This window comes from Drosophila ficusphila, unplaced genomic scaffold (genome assembly GCF_018152265.1).
Source record: "Drosophila ficusphila isolate 14025-0441.05 unplaced genomic scaffold, ASM1815226v1 contig_414, whole genome shotgun sequence".
In the NCBI taxonomy this organism is placed as follows: Eukaryota; Metazoa; Arthropoda; class Insecta; order Diptera; family Drosophilidae; genus Drosophila; species Drosophila ficusphila.
Genome location: NW_025064328.1, coordinates 6057092 through 6077110, shown reverse-complemented (window position 1 = coordinate 6077110; position 20019 = coordinate 6057092). Strand labels below are relative to the sequence as shown.

General features: G+C 40.7%; 1 protein-coding gene across 6 annotated transcripts; it reads left to right on the top strand.

Annotated features, from left to right (window-relative positions):
• Positions 1–1214: 1214 nt before the first annotated feature.
• Positions 1215–19967, top strand: LOC108086741. Of its 6 annotated transcripts, none has more exons than XM_017183774.2 (9): positions 1976–2045; positions 15046–15522; positions 17322–17702; positions 18380–18507; positions 18671–18914; positions 18973–19087; positions 19163–19304; positions 19368–19441; positions 19751–19967. In XM_017183774.2, exons 2-9 carry the CDS (start codon positions 15330–15332, stop codon positions 19947–19949), a joined length of 1476 nt encoding a protein of 491 aa, XP_017039263.1. In that variant the 5' UTR covers positions 1976–2045; positions 15046–15329; the 3' UTR covers positions 19950–19967. The 6 variants fall into 6 exon arrangements, with proteins under 6 accessions (XP_017039265.1, XP_017039263.1, XP_017039266.1 ...); XM_017183775.2 differs by lacking the exon at positions 1976–2045 and adding an exon at positions 8720–8802; XM_043208238.1 differs by lacking the exon at positions 1976–2045 and adding an exon at positions 12324–12341.
• The last annotated feature ends 52 nt before the right edge of the window (positions 19968–20019 follow it).

The window sequence follows — 20019 nt, the reverse complement described above, 5'->3', positions numbered from 1 at the left end:
ACTCTATATATGAACTGTAATTTCTAAGCTCTAAATTGTAATTAAACTTATTGACTATAAATTTCCAAGAGGTAAACTATAAAACTGTTTATACCAAGCAACCTTGAGACACGATTAAATAGAACACTCCGGTGGGCAAGGTGACAAGTATTAGGGTAACACCACTACCCAAACCAATCTGAAAACGCAAGTTAAAAATCAAATGCAAAACTAATTCCATTAACTAACACGCAAATCTGTGCAATCGGAAAGAAAAACCAGACGAAAACGAAACGAATATAAAACAATTTTAATAATTCTATTCTACTTAACAGGCAAAAACAAAAAAAAAACTCAATAAAGACAAAACCAGAATATACAATTTAAAAGGTGTGTATTATTTATTTAATCACTTTATTTGTAGGTAAGTATATAATATATAGTTCAGATTTTAGCTCGCAAAGCTAACTATAAATGGAAGTAAAGCTTTCTATACCTACTTTCATAATTTTCATACAGCCAAAAATGCTTTTTAGGGAGTACTGAATCCTTTATTAAAATGTACCTACAGCTTTAAGCTTTTTATTATCTCAGACACTTCAAAGAAAAGAAACTTTTTAAAAGAATCTAATTTTAACGATTTATTTAAAGTTCTTATACGTATACGTTATAATATTATCACTCATACGCAGAGTATTCCATTCAAATGTAACTTCAAAAGGATTAGATAAATATTCCTGTTCCCCCAAAATATCACAATATTGTTAGCTAAGCCCTGGCATATCCTTATTGTGATCTGGCATCTCTCCCCGTGAATTTTTGTGAATGAAAAAGCTCTGACGCAGAAGCTTTACGCCATCAGGAAGTGGAAAGTTCGCTCAATGCAACCAGCGGTGCCACGACAATAAAGATGCTCCCGCGGAGAGAGAGTACGAATCTGCGGTGGGCGGGGAGGGGGTTCAGGAGGGGTTTTCATGGGCCTGAGCACGAGGTCTGCCATATGCCGCGTTGTACTTTGTTTGTTTTGATTTCGCTGCGCTTCGGCCTTTCTCGTTCTCATTGTCGCTTCTACTTCTGCTGCTACTGCTTCTTCTTCTTCTGCTGCTGCTGCTGCTTCTTCCTCTTCTGCTGCTGCTGCTGCTGCTGTTTTGTCGTCGGCACTTTGGCATCGTGTTATTTTTATGCTTGCCCGCACGAGAAGCTGTCGCTTTTCTCCTGCCTTTCACCACTTTTCCGCTCAGTCGCCAGCAGGACATCGAGCAGTGCAAGTCGCGCGCGCGTCGCACTTTTCCGATATCGGGGTTTTTTTTGGATGTTGCTCGTGTGACTCGTTACTACAGCTGCTGCTGCTGCTGCTCCTGCTGCATTGTTGCTTTCGTTGTTGTTGTAGTCGCTGTTATTGTTGTTGCAGTGGCACGTGAAGTTGCGGACTGGCTAAAGTTTCGATTCGTCGTCGACCGTGCGTCCTTGCAGCCGCATCCTTAGCCTTGCTCACGGTCACCCCTTCAGAAGCGAATTGAATGCACTATTCCTCCTCCTTTTGGTTGTTGGCTGGTGGCTGGGAATAAAAGCCTCCATAAGCCAGTTGAGACATTTTTGCATTTGCAATCCGTGCATTAGCATTAGCATTAAGTGCCTGGATATTGACGCACAATAGCCGGAAGACGAGCGATGCCATAAGCCCGCTGAACAACACAATCAAGGCTGCAGGTGCACCATCAGCGGAAGTATCTGCACACAGAAAGCACACCAAGAAAAAAAAGAGGAAAGAAAATGCATTTAATTTTCCAGTAAAGCGAAAGCCACAGGAAGGAAGGAAGCAGGAAGCAGGATGAGCGAACGGGGCAGCGGGGGAGGAGGAGGAGGAGGAGGAGGGGGAGCGGTGACCGGTGGGCGGCATTCACGGGTGAGTCCGACGCCAGGACGCGGCAGCAAGATTGCGTATACGCCGTGTCCGCGCTCCGAACCTCCGCAGGATCTGGCGCTCGCCGTTCCGCCGCCGCCGCGCAACTGCCTCGCCATCCCGATGTCCTCGCTGCAGACGGCCAATGGACCCGGCAATAAAGGTGAGTCCCGGGGTCATCTAATCCGATTGGCTCAATCTGCTTAACCCCTTAACACCCAGGTGGGTCCAGTGCAATTGAATATTTTAGAGGTTCTTGGTGAATTCAGTCAATTTCTATTGGAAACCTTTTTAGGTTTAGGCCCTTTTAAAGGAAACTAAAGTTGATTTGAGGGCGAATTAAATTGTTTTAATTCTTCTTTAATTGTTAATTCTTTAATTTGTTATTTAAATACAATACATGATCTTATTGCAAAAGTTATTAAAGATTTTAAAATAAAATAAAGTATACAAATCTTAAAGCTTAATCAAAATATAATAAAGTATAAAAATCTTAAAGCTCTTAAGCTCAGCATAATAATCCTTTCTTTTGGTTTGTTGAAGGATTCATAAATAATTCCTTAAAGTAAATGGACCAATAAAATATGTTCTGAGTAAGCTGAGGAAGTGTTGCTTGAAATGATGGACATATTTCACAGAGGGTGTTAGGGGGTTAATCCTATATCGAATAAGAACAAGAGAACGGATGCCTGGGAAAATGTCTTGTGTAAGCAGTTGGCATTTATGGGCTAATGAGCGTGTGGAGACACGATGTTGGCATGCAATTGTTGTAGTTGTTCTTCAGGGCTCGGAATTCTGAATTCGAAAGAGGGTCTGGCAATCGAAGCATTTGTCCCTGGCAATCAAAACGAATCATTCTCGTATGATACCTATTTTCACCTTGGAATTTTCACCCTTTCCCCTCCTCCCTCTTGAGATCTTCCCTTTTTCTTTGCTTTGTTTTGATTTCCCCTCCTCTCGCAGAAATTTGCATGCAACTTTTTGCAGCTGGCGTTGGGCGGCACGTGACTTTGATTGTCATTTCATTGTCTTCGGCAATCATCAAAACGCAAACAGAAATTTTTTCGATTTTAAAGAAACGCTAAGGGGAAATGAATGACAGGGACCGACGCCGATGTCTGGCGCATCAAAATCGATTGGCAATTTGTCAGCGCTGATTGCAAACAACGCGATACAGAGGAGAGACCCCAGCGAACCTAAGAATTTCTATTATAGATCACAAAATTAGATTTCGTCTGCAGCTAAAATAAAATGCAATGCAATTTTGGGGTCAGTAATAGTAAAAATAAGAAAAAAAGAGGCAAGAAAGCATCACCAGCACTTAAAATTGCATTACATCTTGTTAGGAAAACTTACTATACTTCTGTTTTTAATATGAGCACAGCTTACGCTTAAAAACTGAAATGTATATATCGCATCGCTCACAATTAGGCAGGCTCCAGTTGCAGCTTTTCAGCTGTCAACTCTGCCGTATATTGCAAATAAAGTAATGCAAAGCCGAGAACAGTGCCGTCCAGCAACAACGACAACAAAATCCGCCGACGGCAGTGCAACTTAATTTAAAATTTATGGTCCCATCGCCGGCAAGAAAGGCAGGCAGGCAGCCAGGCATATGGGTGCCCCATTCCAGTTTGGGCCACAACTATAACAAAAACGTCAACCGAGCAACCAGCAACCGAGCAACCGAGCAACTGCAGCAAACTGGAAAATGTTGTAAGCACACTTGCTCGTAATTATAATTATGCTCAAAGTGACCCACAAAGTGTGGCACTTGAGACGGCCGATGGATACGTGTCGTTAATCTGACCCACTGAACGGTTTCTGTGGCTCGAATTTAACACAGGGCCTTTTCCGCTTTTCCCCTCTCTCTTTCTCTTGGGGGGCTGGTTAATTAATATTTGCCCAGCCGGCTAGAAAAAGTCAATAAGAACGTCCTTCCACCCGCAAAGTAGGCAACAGAAGCCTTCGCTCGACAGCGGACAACGCTGCGTATGATTTATGCAGCGTTTCCAGGAGCTGTTGCATATGCATGAGTAGCATTTGTGTAGCAGCAAAAAAAATGGGAGGAAAAAAAAATATACAGCGGCAAGAACGAAGTGAGAGCACAAATAGCCAAGCATAACAATGCGAAATGGCGAAAGGCAAACAAACACTAAATTGAATAGCCAACTAGAAGGAAGAAAATCGAGTGGCCAACAACGGCATCGGAGTGCCCTCAAAAACTTGCCACACGAAAGGGGATCCTTTAAAGGCTTAGCCACCGTTTGTACAGGGTATTTAAATGGCAGCAGTGCACGAGCAACAGTCATTGGAATCCTGCCAAAACGCTCGAATCCTGTGTGGGTGGGTTGTACAAAAAAAAAAAAAAAAAAAAAATATAGAGGAGGGAAACAGCAACCACCTGGACAATGACAAGGCTGATAATAAGCTGGCGACATGGCAGACCACTTCATTTATCACAATTTATGACTCTACTGAATGTCGACGTGGTAATTTGCGGCAGCAACTGCAGTTGCAACACGGCCACTGCAGCTGTTTCTCTGGCCAACTCCCGCCGATTGATAGTTTTTTCTTAATATTTTCTTTTTTTTTGGTTGGTGGCAAAGCCTTGGACTTTTTGCTTAGAGGTCAGAAATTGAATTGAATCTTTTGGCAGCGATTGTCACTGACAGCGAAAGGATTCCTCGTTCCAAAGCAGGGCTAAGGTCAAGCTCATTACAGCTGACTCAGGAGGAAGGAGACTATATATCCTCGTGGACATCTTTATAGTATAGTTACAGCTGGGCAGCCAAAGGCTGCTGTCAGTCGGATTTGATGGCAAGTCGGATTAAATCTCAATGGGGGATAAATTCTGCTCAGTGGCTGGCGGCCAAATGAAAGAGGATTTAAAGATCAGATGGAATAAGAGCAATCGTAAGCTCTTCAATGCATCAAATGGTAGCTGAAACTGTAAACAAAATGCATACATATTTACAAGTTTTAGTTTAAATAAGAGAAAGTTGTTAAAGCGATATTAACCACAACTTTGTAGTTTGAACTTTACTATCGGAAAAGTTTTAAAGCTATTTTTCTTGGTAGAACTTACGATTTTTCTTTCCAGCTTCTTCTTCGTCGATTTCATGCCCTATTAAGCACTTAAGTGGCTAAACCAAGTCTTCCAAATTCCCTTCCGTTTTCCCTTTCCTAATCCACTTTGCATCCTTTTTCTCTTCACGCTCTGATTTATGCAGAAACCAAAAATCCCATAAAGAAATATGCGGGATACTTTTTATATAGATACGTTTATTCTAACAATAAAAATCTTTAATGCATATGCCGCGGCATTCCGCCAAAGCCCGGCTAAGGACTCCATAAAACCCTTTTTTAGCCACACAGCCACCGAATGTCTGCATTTACGACGGCGGATTCCAGCGCCAAGAACCCACTGCTCACGTGGAATTTATGGGCTGGCCACGCCCCCAATCGCTGGGGCACCTCCTTTTCGTCCTTCTTGAGGCTGAGGAATGATGAAGGACGGGGCAAATGAAATGAATGCCAAGGAATGGCCCTCCTCTTGGCCCTCCTTCCAGCGAAAATCGTTCCCTTTTTCTGCATCCCGTATTCAATTGAAAGTCACGTAAATAAAAGTCCGACTTTGGGGTGCATGAAATGTAGTTCTCATAAAACTGGGTATTCTCGCGAATAAATGAGCACGGAATTTTCCAGCCAAGTAAAACGAACTCTTGCAGAATGCATTTAAAGGTTTCTAAAACAAAGTAAACTTAAATTTCTTGCAATAACAAAAATAAATTATAACCTGAATAGAGCTCTAAAAATTGTTTATGATTTTTTTATGTGTACGGAGCTTCCTTAAGAGAAGTTTTCTTTTCAGCGATTAACCCAAAAACTTGAAGGCTCCGATGAGTTCTAAGTCAAGTAGGAAAGCGTCTTGAAATTGCTCCCAAAATTGTGTCATGCTAAAATAAGCTGGAAAAGTTCTTAGTTGCCTGAGAAAATCCATAAGCCAAGAAGAGGCTTTCACCGGCAACGATGCTCATAATTTATTTAATTATTTACGCTTTTTCCATTTTGTGTGCAATGCAAATGCAATAAGGAAAACGGTGCAGAAAGCCGAAACGAAATTGAGTTTTCAAGCTGCAACCCTCCTCCACACAAGGATACCATATACCATATAGCCGGGTTTAGCTATATACACCAGGCATATTGGAGATGAATGCGAAGCTGTTAGGATGAAAAATCGCTGACAGTGGAAACGATGGCGCCGCTGTTAAGAGCTTTCCACTCGCTTTTCCCCCCGCCTCCGATTTTCCGGGAAATGTGTCTCACAATTTGTTGGTTTTGCGCCAAAGTTTCGACATTCATCACTTCGCTGGTGATAAGCCATTCTAATGAGCCGGGCCAAAAGGACCAAGGACATCGGAATTAGTTTCCAGCCGAAAAGGGCAGGGTCCGTTTCTTGTGGGAATAATTGATTTGTTGTAGTCGTTAAGCGAGATTAATGGTTTTTTCAGCCAATCTCAAACAAATAAATACTTCACTGGGCCCCTAAAACAGATTCATATTTATTTTGATAGCTAAAGAAATCGATGAAGGACATCGTTTGGACACTCAAACCCCGGCAAAATAATCACAAACCACATCCTTCTCCCTTTCCACCTCTAATTGCTTTTTGTGGCTTTGGTGGCTTCCAATACAGTTGGCCAATAAAAAAAACTAGTCGCAAATTACTGCGGAAATTGACAAATTTCAAAAACAAGCGCATAAATAATGGCCATAATTAGCAGTAGTTGACCAACTCGAAAGAACCACACAACGTGTTAAGGGGGGAGAAGTGGGTGTTTTTGGCCTGTCAAGGCCATTGGCACCATTTATATTTTGCCATAAAAATTTCCAATTTATGAAGCCAGGTCAAACAAACAAAAAACGAAAAAAAAGAGTGTGGGTGATAAATTGACAATACAAGTAAACTCTGAAAAAAAGCTTAAAACTGAACACAAAATTCTGTATCTATCTTTTAAAAAAGTAAATTTAAAATAACTTCTATGGGACACTTTTCAAGATATTTTTTTAGTTTAACAGCATAGTGATAAATAGCTTTTTTCAATGACAAGGTAAATCAAATTGTGTTGTTAATAAATATTTCTAAGCCTGTTGATTGATTTGGGTGATTTATGTCGAGATAGTTTTTTTCTTCCCAGAATAAAAGAACAGATTCCAGCTCCAACCAATTTTGCATAATAAATTTCTCAATTTTTGATTTTTATTGTTCGGGGGCTGTAATTTTTCGGGGCCCAAAATATGTGTCAACGGCAGCACCATAAATTCCACGCACTCCCTTTATTCTGGGTCTTGATTTCAGCTCCTCTTCATATGAATAATGACAGTAAAAATTAGTTTGGGATTTCGTTTTGTCTGCCAACAATGAAACGCAGTTGATTTGAGTGACAAGTAACGTGGTCGTTTCATATCAGCGATCATAACCGAAAAAGGCTTTAGACAAAATGCCATTTTATGAAGTAATTTATGGCCTACACATACGTGAGGCAAAAGGTGACACCAAAGACGATTGCAAAATGTTTCTCCAGTTCAGTTTGCGAAGAGCAGCCAGTCGAAGGAGTGCAGAATGTGTCAGAAGGCAGTGCAGAAGGCCTGGGAAATGGGCCAATTCAAGCTGGAAATGGACTTTGAGCCAACTGTTCTCGACTGCGAGCGAACCAATACGAAGCGCACCAAATTGGCCACCCTGATGCACTGGCTCAAGAAGCTCAACGAGTGCCCCCCGGAGCCCATCCACTGCGACTACATGAGTGAGTGCCCCCCGAGTGCGAGTACACTCACTCGGATAAATATTCGGCTTGCCCCCCATTTGCCATTTGCCATGTGGCATGTGGCATGTGCCGCCTCTAAGTGCAAACCGATTTCGTATAATTTGTGAAAATACTGTTTGCTTCTCGCATTTTGTGCGTGCCCTTGGCCATTCTGGCATCCTGGGGTTCGGAAAAAGGAGGAAAAGGGGAGTAGCATTCACGAAATATAGTCGCCTGTTTGTTATGGGAGGTTATGGCCACTTGTGTCAGCATACCCATTATGGCTGGGAATTATTTATACATCAGCATTTCGGCATTTCGGCTCTTGCCAATGGCTAACAAGTTTTTATGCGCCACAAACTTCATGTGTGTGCACCGTAATTGCATATTTGGGCCACTTTATTGTGGTCGGGTCTTATGCAAATAGCAAGTGTCCTGGCTAAATTGGGGAAAATTACCCAAGGAAGTGGTGCTGTCGAAAATGAATAATGATCCCATGAGTTCGTTAGCTCAATAGATGGTTAATATTAAATTAATTGGGTGCATTTGGATGCTGCACACTTTGAGTGTGGCTAATGGGCAGAAAATCTTAAGCAAACTAGCCTTGTGTAAATAATTGATTATGTTTGTGTAGAAATTTTACCAAGAAAGGTGCAAGGAGATGGAAAATTATAAATATTTTGGTATTTGCAAGTAATTTAATGCTTTTCTAACTGTTATGAATAATACTATTTAACAATCCCTCTATTGTATCTAAGTAAAATTATCTTCCAACAAGTAAAATATATATTCTCTATTTGATTTTTGAAATGCCTTTTTTATAGCCCAAAAATAAATAAGTATTTGAAACTTTGTTTACCATAAAAGTTTGCAGCACGTCCGAATGCGAGAATAATCAGCAACTGTCGCCATAAACCTCAATGCAGTTTCTCCTCCTCCTTCTTTTTCTTCTTCTTTAGCACACAAACATGTCCAAAACACACACACACACAGACACAGAGACTCGCAAACGGGGAGGAAAACCACACACAAACAGACGCATAAACAGTTTCCGGCCACAACATTTACGCGCATTTTCATTGCGATTTCGCTGCTGGTTTTGGCTGCTGTTTGGTATTTACACGTAATTTGCACAGCATTTTTCAATTTTATGGGCTCGGAAATGGTATGACGTCGTTATTTATGTTGTGCCTTTGTGCAGGGCATTTCCCTTCGTTTTTTCCCGCCTCGGGTGTTGGCCATAAAGTGACGAAAACAGCTGCGAAAATTGAAACTGATGCAGGCAGAGCTAAAATGCTGACACAGATTTACTTGCAATTTGCTTTGTTCCCTTTCCACAATTATTTTCCTGTGTTTTTGTTTTTTTCTGGTGACTGGCGTTAATGGAATTTTAAATTCCATATTGTAAATGGGCCACCGTAATCTTTCATTGCCCAACGACTGACATCGGGGATACCCCGGAATCCCATCGGTATTTACTGACTGATAGGTGGGTCTAATCCACTCCCCATTCCACCACCAATCGCTCCTAGTTTCCCCGTCCATCAATTGGCTATCTTCGACGGCCCCTTATCAAAATCAAAACAGAAAGCAAAAAGTATTTTTTTTTTATCATCTCCCTGGATTGACAGCTTGGACACCTGATGGTCGGGTGTTGGACGAAAAATCGGGATCTTCAAAAGTTGTCATGTGAGTCTTAGTCATTGAAATGATTCATTGGAATAGTATTGGAAGTCTTTAAACTTCATTTTGGCCTTGGAAAAATTCCTGAAGTGCATTGTATGAAAGTACAAATAGCAACTCATTTATAAAGTTAAGTTATTTATTTATAAATATTTGCTAAAAATCAAACAGACTTGGGTTTTCAAATTAATATATTTATATTTTTAACATTTACAAATTTACTTAACCCCATATATAGTTGGAAATTTGGTAAGGCGTTACATCATAAAAATTGAAAAAAAAAATCGGCGAAAAAAGAAAAAATTACCTAATGATGCAGTTGGTTAGAGAACTGAAATACAAACATTTAGAGATATCCCACTTTTAAATCGGACAAAAACTAGAAAATGTATGGCCTAAGAAGTGCAGAATTTTTCGAAAATTTTTCCATACCAAATTCAACCAATTTCATCACAACCCATGTTACCCTGTTAACATTTCCTCCTCAGCTGACAGAGTCATGTTTTGGCTGTCATCACGGGCAAATTTAATAAGCAAACTAGACATTGTCTAAATGAATACCATAAATTAGGAACTACGCTTCCACTGCTAGTTAAATGAGGGGTGAATCAGGAAGCCAAACTGTATAACAAAACAATCAAGATGACATTTGCCTTGTTAAGCCAACTCAGCCCAATAAAAACAGAATTAAAGTGGAAGACAACTATCAGACTGCCGATGGGAATTTTAGTTGGGGAAATAGCTAAACACAATCACGTGCCAAGCACCAACTTCCTGGGGAACAACAAGAAGTTACGACCCGCTCAAACGCACAGCAGAATAAAACTAAAAGGGGAGAAGCTACCAGTAAATTTATGCACACGTTAAGCAGCTCATAACGGGCAACTTAAAAGCCGGCTAAAGATTCAGATTGGCTGAAGAAGACGACACTTTCTCCCAGGAGGAGCACTCGAGTGGGTCATGAAAGCGGAATTCATTTAAATTTATGAAGCATAGAAAAATTTATTTAGATCATGGTCTTAGGTCCTCGCCACTTGGCCAAATTGTTTATGGGCTCATGGCGGATCTCCCGCTTCGATGAAGCACTAAATCAAATCCGCGGGGAATAATCTAGAAAGCCATCAAGCTGGAGACAAAATATAACCGCAGCGAATCATTAAAAGTAAGCAAAAAGAAAAAGAGCAAAATGAGTAGCTGGAATAAATAATTAATTTTGAGTTTCTTAATAAGTTTTCATCATTATTTCGCTGAATCAATTATAACCATTATAAAAGTATAAATAATTAATTTAAGTAGCTTAAAAGTCATTTATTTTTTTTCTCAGTGCAACATTGTGGTATTTCTTTGGCTGATTAACTTTGTTGTTGCCAAGCACTTTGTGGCAAGTTGCGTGTTTGTTTGCCGCAGTCCGAAATGCAAGAATGTTGCATGCAACCAGAAGCGAAGTGGAGCAAAGGAAACGAGACAGTTGGGTCCTTGCTAGGGTCATCTCACATAGCTAAGCTCCACTGCATGACAGTTGCGGTGAACGGGGGCTTAAGGGGAAAATGGAGGCGGCTTAGACACATGTAAATCACATTGGCTCCCTCGAGTCCTCCTGCCAGTTAAAGCCACAAAAATGAAAGGCTTTCAAATGCGGATGCACCTGAGTTGGGGATTTGGCCAGCTGCATGGGAAATGCCAACCAAATAGCTTATTTTCTGCCATGTTGCGGCAAATTAAACCGAAATAGGTAATAAATATTCAGGAATTATTTCTTAGAAAAGGGCTAATGGCAGAAACTGAAATGCCTTGAAATAATCTTTTGAATAATTGATTACAATAAATAACAAACCACAAATTACCTACCAAATGCCAAGTGATTAAGTGATGTTTATAAATTTTGATTGACTTAACCAAAGGATTACCAAATATGCGGCAAAGTTTAAACTTTATCCGTTCAATCAATCAATCAAGTAAACAGGTAACTAGTTACAAACTTTAGCGCTTTTTTAAGCAATTAGTGAAAAGCAGCAGAACAAAAAGCAAAAAGCGAATGACTTCCGGATGCCAAAGTCAAACTTTTCCCAGAGAGAACTTTTAGGGCTGAGGGCAGGCAAACTGACAGTGAGGGGAATTCCAAGAACAGGAACAACACATAATCAATAAAAAGGCGAACAGAGAACACAACACGCAGTACAAAAAAAGAAAAAAGGACTCACTGTATACGAAATCTATGAAAGGTACAAAAAGAGAAATATAGTTTATTTTATTGATTGGGCGACTACTTACCCTACAGAAAATAATTAAGTAAACAAACACATAATAAAGAGCATCTGTTGAAGATGGTTCTTCCAATTTACGAGCCGTCATTAATATATTTAATTTATCTTTAGACATTTGATTAAGTAGAAGATACATTCAAATAGAAACCTTCCCTCAATAAAACCAATATGCTCTGCGGATCCTGACATTTTATAGGAAAACCCATAAAAATGAACCACTCAGACAGTGGCTTTTTATTTGTTGGTTGCTGCCCCATGTTTTCGTTGCCTTTTTTTTACCTCAGAAACATTTTCGATTTCATTTTCACTTGCCATTAATTGCTCGAGCCGCAAGGAACTTTCAGCAGGGAATTGGACGGAAAAAAGCCTTCTCTCACACATGAAATAAATACAATGCGATAAATATTTTATTAATCAACAACAACAACGACAATAAAAGAGACGGATCTGTCATTGAGTGTCCGTCCCACACGGCGTATACGCAACAAGTGACGAGCACGAGCTTTTCACAGTGCTGCGATGGCTCTTGCTGTTGAATTTTATAAGTTGAACAAAGTTAATGAAAAATGCTCGCCCAGCGAACGATGAGCGATCTGACATCGACCACATCGTCTTGTCAGCAGTCGCGTCGGCGGAAAAGCGGAAAAGCTCTCCAAGTGCCAGTTGATTTCTTACCGCGTCGCAGGCCAAACGTTTTCCTTTTTCGTATGATTTTCATATTTTTTCGAGGGGCACCGTAGAAGCGTGTGAATATTGGAAAAAAATATTAATGGCTCTCGCATTATCGATAAGGTCTATTATTAAACACTAGGTGACGCATTAATCTACCCAAAATTCGTTTAAATGTCGTGCCGTTGGCCATCCTAAGTGAAATTAAACTAATTAGCGTGCCAGTCAGGTTGAAACAATATATTACGCATACGCCCCGCAAACAAACACAAATTCGCTAAAGCGACAAAGGTGTCACTGTGTCCTGTGTGCGTTCGTGTGTTATAGCTTTTGGCCACCTGAAACCAGTCGAAACTGGTTGGTCAATCGGCCAAGAGCCGTAAATGTGGGCCAAATAAAAATGCAAAATAAAATGCCATCTATATGCCATTTATATCTTGTTAAATGAACATTTGGAGAAAAAATTCCTCTGTTCAAAGTGTTAATCTATTCAATTCTATCTATTCAAATTGTGTGAATAGTTTAGAAAACTATTTAAGTCTCATAAAAAAGAATTTATTTACAATATAAAAAGTGTGCAAAAAAGTGCTTCGGCTAAAAAACAAATCTGTTAAAATATGTTGTAAAATATATAAAAATGTGCAACTCTAGTTATATATATAAACGAAAATCGGAAACAAATTGAATAACCATTTCAGCGTTTATCTTGCTTATCTTTAGAAAACAAGGCTCATGTATCTATATGTATGTATCGGCCGAACTCAAATCCTGCACGAAACCCGAATCATTCATGAAAATAAAACGACAAATTAGTACACAAAACACTATGCATTTTTAGAGTAGAAATATAGCCAAGGTCAAGGGCCCCAAATCCCTTGACCTAGTAGAAAAAAAAGAAATAAAACCAAAAAAGAAAAAAATGAACCCAGCACGCGCAGCTCCTCTTCATGAAAATCTAATTTTATACTTTACGTGGCTCTTCCTCTTGTTTGCTTTTTATTTTGGCAAAGCACAGAACGCAAAATTTTATGTCATTAGCTTTGTTTATTTTTGGCCAGAAAACGAACAGAAATTTTCTTTTTGGTCGGGTTATTATCTCTCACACTTTTCTTGGCTTCTTGATTGTTTCGCTGCTGCTTATTTTGTTATAAGTGTATTCCTGTGGTCCTCGTTTAATGATGGACATTATTGCTGTAACCGGGCTCGTTAAAACAATTAATTATAGTTGGCCCAGCCACTTGAAAGTGTTGTAAAAATGTTTACGAGCCATTCCGTTGTTGTTATCCGTTCTGATTCTCGCTTTAGTTGATGGCTTGCGTGATTGGCGCGGTTAATGGATTTGGTAAGGGGGATTCGGATGGCGGGAATCGGGTGTCGAAGGCAATGCCCAAGTGGCTGCGAAAGGAATTATGCCTAAGTAATGCGTTTTGGCAGTTCAGCCAATTGCGCCACGGGGCGTATGGGTGATCTGATGATTGGATTGGGGAAAATCGTTTCGCCAAGACGCTTTTCCTATAACTTTATGGGCTCATTATTTTTTTGATATATTGCTAGCTATTCTTATATAGAATTTGAATTCATTCTGGCATACCATTCGGATTAATTTATACAATTTTGAGTAATGCATGTGATTTTTATTAGCTGTCGGAGAAAGGGAAGAAATTGGTAATGGTATATTGGTATTATGGAATTTAATTGGGTAATCACTTTTTGTTTTGCTGAAAGCTGTTCGTAATTTCCTTTTAATTATAAGATTAATCTTGCATAAAGTTTGTTTTGGAAATAACAAAATTTGCTTCGATTTCCTTTGCTGACTTTTCAAAATTTCAATTGAGTTTTCCCCGTTTAATGCTTTATTTAGGCAAGCTGTTTACAAATGGCCCGGCATATTGTTAGCTAAGCACTTTTCAATTTCTGCCCGCCCACGTAGCTGCCACGCCCCTTCGCAGTTCCGCTGAACAGCTGTCTAAATTTATCGCACCAAGGCAATCAATAGGCGACCATAAAACTAATTGCTCCGTGTCTTGAACTAATTAAACTCGCACAAACACACAGTAGTAATTGCCGAGCATTTGGAATTTTATTTTCCCCTTTTTTCCCTCATTTTTTTTGCGTTCCTTACGTGTTGGGAGGAAACTTGAGCCCGAGTTCGCGTATCCTGCAAGTGAGTTCGGTTCGGTTGAGCTAAGTAATTTTGAGCCGGAAACTGGCAATTTCCGCTTGCCGTTGCCACACTCGCGCCCACTTGCACACACTTTTCTGTACTTGTGTACGTTCACTTAGCCCCAAAAGCATTTGCTGCCATTTTCGTTGGCCGAATGTGCAAGTCAACGAACTTGGAGGGTTAAAGAAATAAGTAGTCGCGTGTTCGCGTTAAGCTATAAAGCTAACGGCAGAGACAAAAGGCCATAATCAACTCAACGATATTAGTTAAAGAAACTCTGATTTTTATTTAATAATAATACACTTTATAAACCAAATAAACAAATTATAAACTAATAAGCAATAATTACTTGCCACCTCTTAACTTTTTAGTTCATTGATTTAAGTTCTCTTTAAAACCGAATAAAATATTATTCTAATATATTTAAGTTAAATACAATACCTTAAATTTTAAAACATTTAAAATAACCATAAAAATAACCATCAACAAAAGCAGCGATAAGTAAAAATTAATTATGACGATTATCTTTTTTGTGATTTTGGTAAATGCAAACAAATGTTGGGTCCTCTTAAATAGAATCTAAACATAGTATAGGCCAAAATAAAAAGCAAGCTAAAAACATTCGGCAAAAACGGAAAGTTATCCAAATGAAACCACAGTTACGTTTAATCAGATAACAAAGAGCGCAGGCACACGCAACGCAACACACAGACAATCACAGACAAACACAACAAATCCCGAGAGCGGTCAACAATTAGAGAAGCGCACAACAAACAAGCCAACAAACAAGCAACCAACCACCAGCACCACCACCATCAACAAGTTCACCCACCGGTCGCATTTGAACCACCGAACTCATCATGAATTTAATGTTTCGCAAGAATTTCCGCGAGGGGGCGAGCAAATCAGGCGGCGGCGGGGGAAAGCTGCAGTCCAAGGCGAACAGGACGAAGCGTTCCCGGGACATGGGACTCGTCCAGCAGCCGGAGGAGATTCACTACAGGACCCACCTCTTCTTCTCGCCCAACAGACCCGGCTACGATGTGGGCGAAGGTAAATTTGTCGTTCGCCTTGCAAAAGCAGCCACAGCAGCAGCAACAACACAGCCACAGCAACCACAGTAGACCGTCGAAAGAGTGAACAAATGAAAAAAAAGAAAAGGGATAATTTTAAAATCAAATGTTGCACATCTTTAAAGTTTCGCCTCTCCAATAAGTTTATTTATTCTTCCAGGTTTAACTTTGATTAAAAACTATATATGCAATATATATATTTTTTAATTTTTATTTTTTACTGTTTATGATAAGCGATATAAATGAAATGTACAGTAATTAAATTCTAATATCCCTGTTCACTCTTTTGATTGTATACTGTGTATACATTTAAGCCTAGCGTCCATTTCAATCATTCCCAAACATGGCACACTCTCCGTCTCACTCTCTCTCTCTCTCTCTCTCTACCTCTCTCTGTCCCCCTCGATTACTTTGGTTCCTTTGTAGTCGCTTGAGCCTGCCCTCGGTTACTTGTGCTCCATTAACCTGACATTTGCATTTCAGCCATTTGCAGGGCATTCAATTGAAATGTTTCCATCAGTTTTACAAACATCCAACTGGCAGGTGGGGCCATTATGGCGGCCTAATTGAGGGTTAGTTTAATAGAGGCTTTATTATTTATGATCGACACTTGTTTAATACACGTGGAGTGTAACTGTAATTGAACACTCGAGGGCTGGTTTAATTGAGTTTTACATTTTACATTATGAAAGAGTTCTGCAATAGGGGATTTTATTTTTGGAACAAAAGAGTAAAAAGAAAAAAATGTTGTGCCTGAGCTTGGACTTGAAACCTGAACCCTTTGATTAGAAGTCCAAGGCTCTACCACCCGAGTTACCCGGACACTTAACTAATTGCGAATTTTTTATTAATCTTGAACTTTAAAACCCAACAAAAACTATAATTAGCTGATAGTAAAGCTTTCCATTACTTAATTCGATCCAGTGATAAGGTATTAATCAGATTCAGCAATTAAGAAAGCGTAAAAATATTATTTTTTGCTTTAATTTATAGTATACATTTAGGGATATATGGTTTTTAGCAGTCCACCTTTCATGCATTACTAACCTTAGTAAGGAGCTCACCTTTTCGTGGATATTTAGTTGCTACCGAGGCATCGCTTCCGCCTTCTAAGCTGTGCTCCTGTTCGTGCGACTGTGCGTGTGTGTGTATGTGAAAGTGTGTGTGCAGAGGTGAGTGGGTGAGTGCCAGCATCAGCTAATCTTCCAGTTTCCAGTTGGCTTGGCTTAAGGGGCACAGAGCGCAGAAAGAAAGCAAAAGCGAGAGCGTATGTAAGTTACTATTTGATTTCCCTTTCAACTATATATTTTCACACATTCCGCCTGTGGCAATGGCCTTCAATCTAAGCCAAAATCCAAGGTCCAAGGAGTTTTTCCAGCAGCATCAGCATCTGCAGAGCAGAGCCTACTAACCCACGAAACTGATGAATGTGTCTAGTTTTGGTCCCCATTGTTAATAAACTCAGCAACCAAAAGGAACTTTGACCCAGTCCCTTAGTCCTCGCACTTTACACTTCATTATAGTAGCACTTTAATGGGTAGATTTCTTTGTGTTTTTAAAGTAAATGAAAATTTTCAAGGCTCAAACCATGACAGTATTGAATTATTTATAGGGTTTCTCTATCTTTTACAAATAAATCCACCCATTTTATCCAGCTAGCAAGAAGCACAACCCCATTGACCCCCTGAAATTCGTTTTGTTGTTATGTTTGCTGTGTGCGTGTGTGTTGTGTTGTGTTTTGTGTGTGCATATAAAGTATCGAGAGCCTCCAATTTTCAGAACGATGTAGCGCCCTGTCAGGCATCCCGAGCACCCCGCTGTCGAGCACCGCCCCCTCGCTGGCACTCCCCGGCAATCTGCCGTACGAGCTGGACATTCCGCAGCCGCTGGTCGACCGCCGGCCGTCCGTCTCCCTGATGCGCTGGAGCAGCAGCGGACCGGGTACGGAGAGCAGCAACAACAACAGCGCTAGTAACAGTCTGATCCGCCTGCAGCAGCAGCAGCAGCAGCAGCAACTCCAGCAGCAAATGCAGCAACAAATGCAGCAGCAGCAGCATCTATTGGCAACAGCAACAGCAACAACACTGGGGTACGCTGATGCAACGGTGGCCACGGCAACAACAACATTGCTAGCGGCCGCAGCTGCAGCCACGCGGCAAGGTTTGAGTCCCCCCCTACAACAAAAAAAAAAATAAATATAATATCTCAATCGATCTGATTGAGATCTCAACTATAGTTGTTGTTGTTGCTGCCCAAAACTCGATCAACACTAATTGTCTCATTTGCCAGCCAGCTCATCCAAAAAACCAACACTGATACACTCAAACAAATTCCTATCTTTTGCACCCCCTTCCAAAACCGAAAAAACACTCTAATCCCCCTCTTAAGTTCCACAATTAATGTTTGTTGCACGTTGTACGTAGCTAACCCCAAAGTTCTTCTACAATACTTCAATCTGACTGTTGCAAGTTCTGTCTTGTTTCCGTTTCCGTTTCCTTTTCTGTTTAAAAATGTGATTGTTGGTGAAAACTAGTGAAAATACTGAAAGCTAGACATGTTCTCGGAGACGCCACAACGCTTTGCCTCGCTTTCAGTATTTTGCGGCAAGCTTCAGGGGAATCACACGAGCTCTGGGATCGATCTCCTATAACTCAAGCCAAATCTATTAATCTATTAATCGCAGCTTAAAGAGGATCTTAAGGCGAAGCTTTGAAGCAATCATCATTGGCTTGCCAGGAGCTAATATTATTTGATGTATTTCTATAACTAAATGGCTAACTTTAATGGGTCTTACTTATCTGGAGCGTACGATTATAATATTTTACTGTACCTTACAGTGAACTTCGGTGGTGGCGCCAACTCGGGAGTCACACGAGCGGAACCCATTTCACTGGCCACTCTGGATCGCGACTGCTTCATCATTCCCGTGCACAGTGTGGATCGATTCCTGCCAGCCGGAATTCCAGTAAGTCAAATATAATATTAAATGTATTTATTAAGAATAAAGAACACCTAATTTACTAATTAATATATATTGAGAAGTCTTATTAATAAAGCAATTCATATATTTAGAATAGTTCTAATACAGTAAATCAAAGGACTTACTTAACTTGAATTCCCCTTTCCAGCTGCCTGCTTTAAATGCCGAGGGTAAGGCCACGAGTCCTTTAAGCGTACTGGAAGTCTCAGATCCCAAGCTCTGCATCCTGGTGCACTTGATGAGTCCCCTGGAGGCCATAGATCCGGTGATGGAATCGCCGCTTTCGCATCCGCTGCTCAAACAGCGTTCCATTGCCTCCGAACTGGTGACTGAAGTGCAGCAGGCCAACACGGCTGTGGGTGGAATGCTGCTGGCCAACATGGAAAAGAACTGTAAGAACTGTAATATATATACCTAAGATATATCTAATAAATAACATCCCCTGGCCAGCCGAGTTCCCCTTCATCTCGTACTATCTGATCAACACACTGCAAACGGATCCTTCCAGTTTTTATGCCGGACTGCGCGTCTCCTCGCTGTCCAAATTCGAACCAAAGGCCCTCAAGTGAGTGCTCCAATCAGAGCGCCAAATTGCCCATTTATATTTCAATCTCAATTCGAATTTGAAATCCATTGCCAGATACACTGCCGCCCACACTTTGGATCTGTACAGCGAGGTGGCTGCCATTTGCCGGCCGCCTTTGGTTTTGCCCTCGAACGAGGCCGGCAGCTTCAAGAAATCGCAGACCGCGGCCACCGGCTACATTATTAGCGTGTTCAAGGTGGGCGGAGCAAGTGGGCTTGGATTGGCGATTTTCATGAAAAATTCAATTTTAATTCCGCAGGTCTTCGAGGGCGACGATGGCGAGCGATTCGAAAAGAATTGGCTCTACTGGACTGGCGCCCGAATGTTGTACAGGTACACTTCAATAAATATGAATATATTTATGGGGATAATTTTAGAAACCTATTCATCCGGATTAAACTGTTTTATATATTCCTTTCTGTTTTATAAATCAAAATACGTTATGTTTAATCAAAACTTATTTTACCTGCTTTAAAACTTTAAGTGTACGCTGTTCCTTTTTCTGTTTCAAGACGTTGTTTTTTGCCGGTATCCATGGTTTTCTGTTTACATATTTTCTATGCTGTTTTAAGTGCATAATACAGTAGACTCCAAGATGGTAGCTCCCTTGTAACCTTTTGTATTTTCCCTCCCTTTTTGCAGATACCTGCCACGTGCCGCCGGCCTGAGGCGCATCGCCCTGCACAAGAGCACCTCGCAGAAGGGCGACAAGATGTACCTGCTGGTGTGCGAGTGCGCCGATCTGCTCAAGGACATTTCGCTGGCGGCCTTCCTGATTCCGGCACTGAGAGCCAGACTCTGCGGATACACGGGACTCTATCGACCAATACAGGCCTTCTAACTCCTTTTCTAACTCCTGTATATAGTGGATCTAGGGCTAGATCTAGGGCTAATGCGAAACAAACACTGCA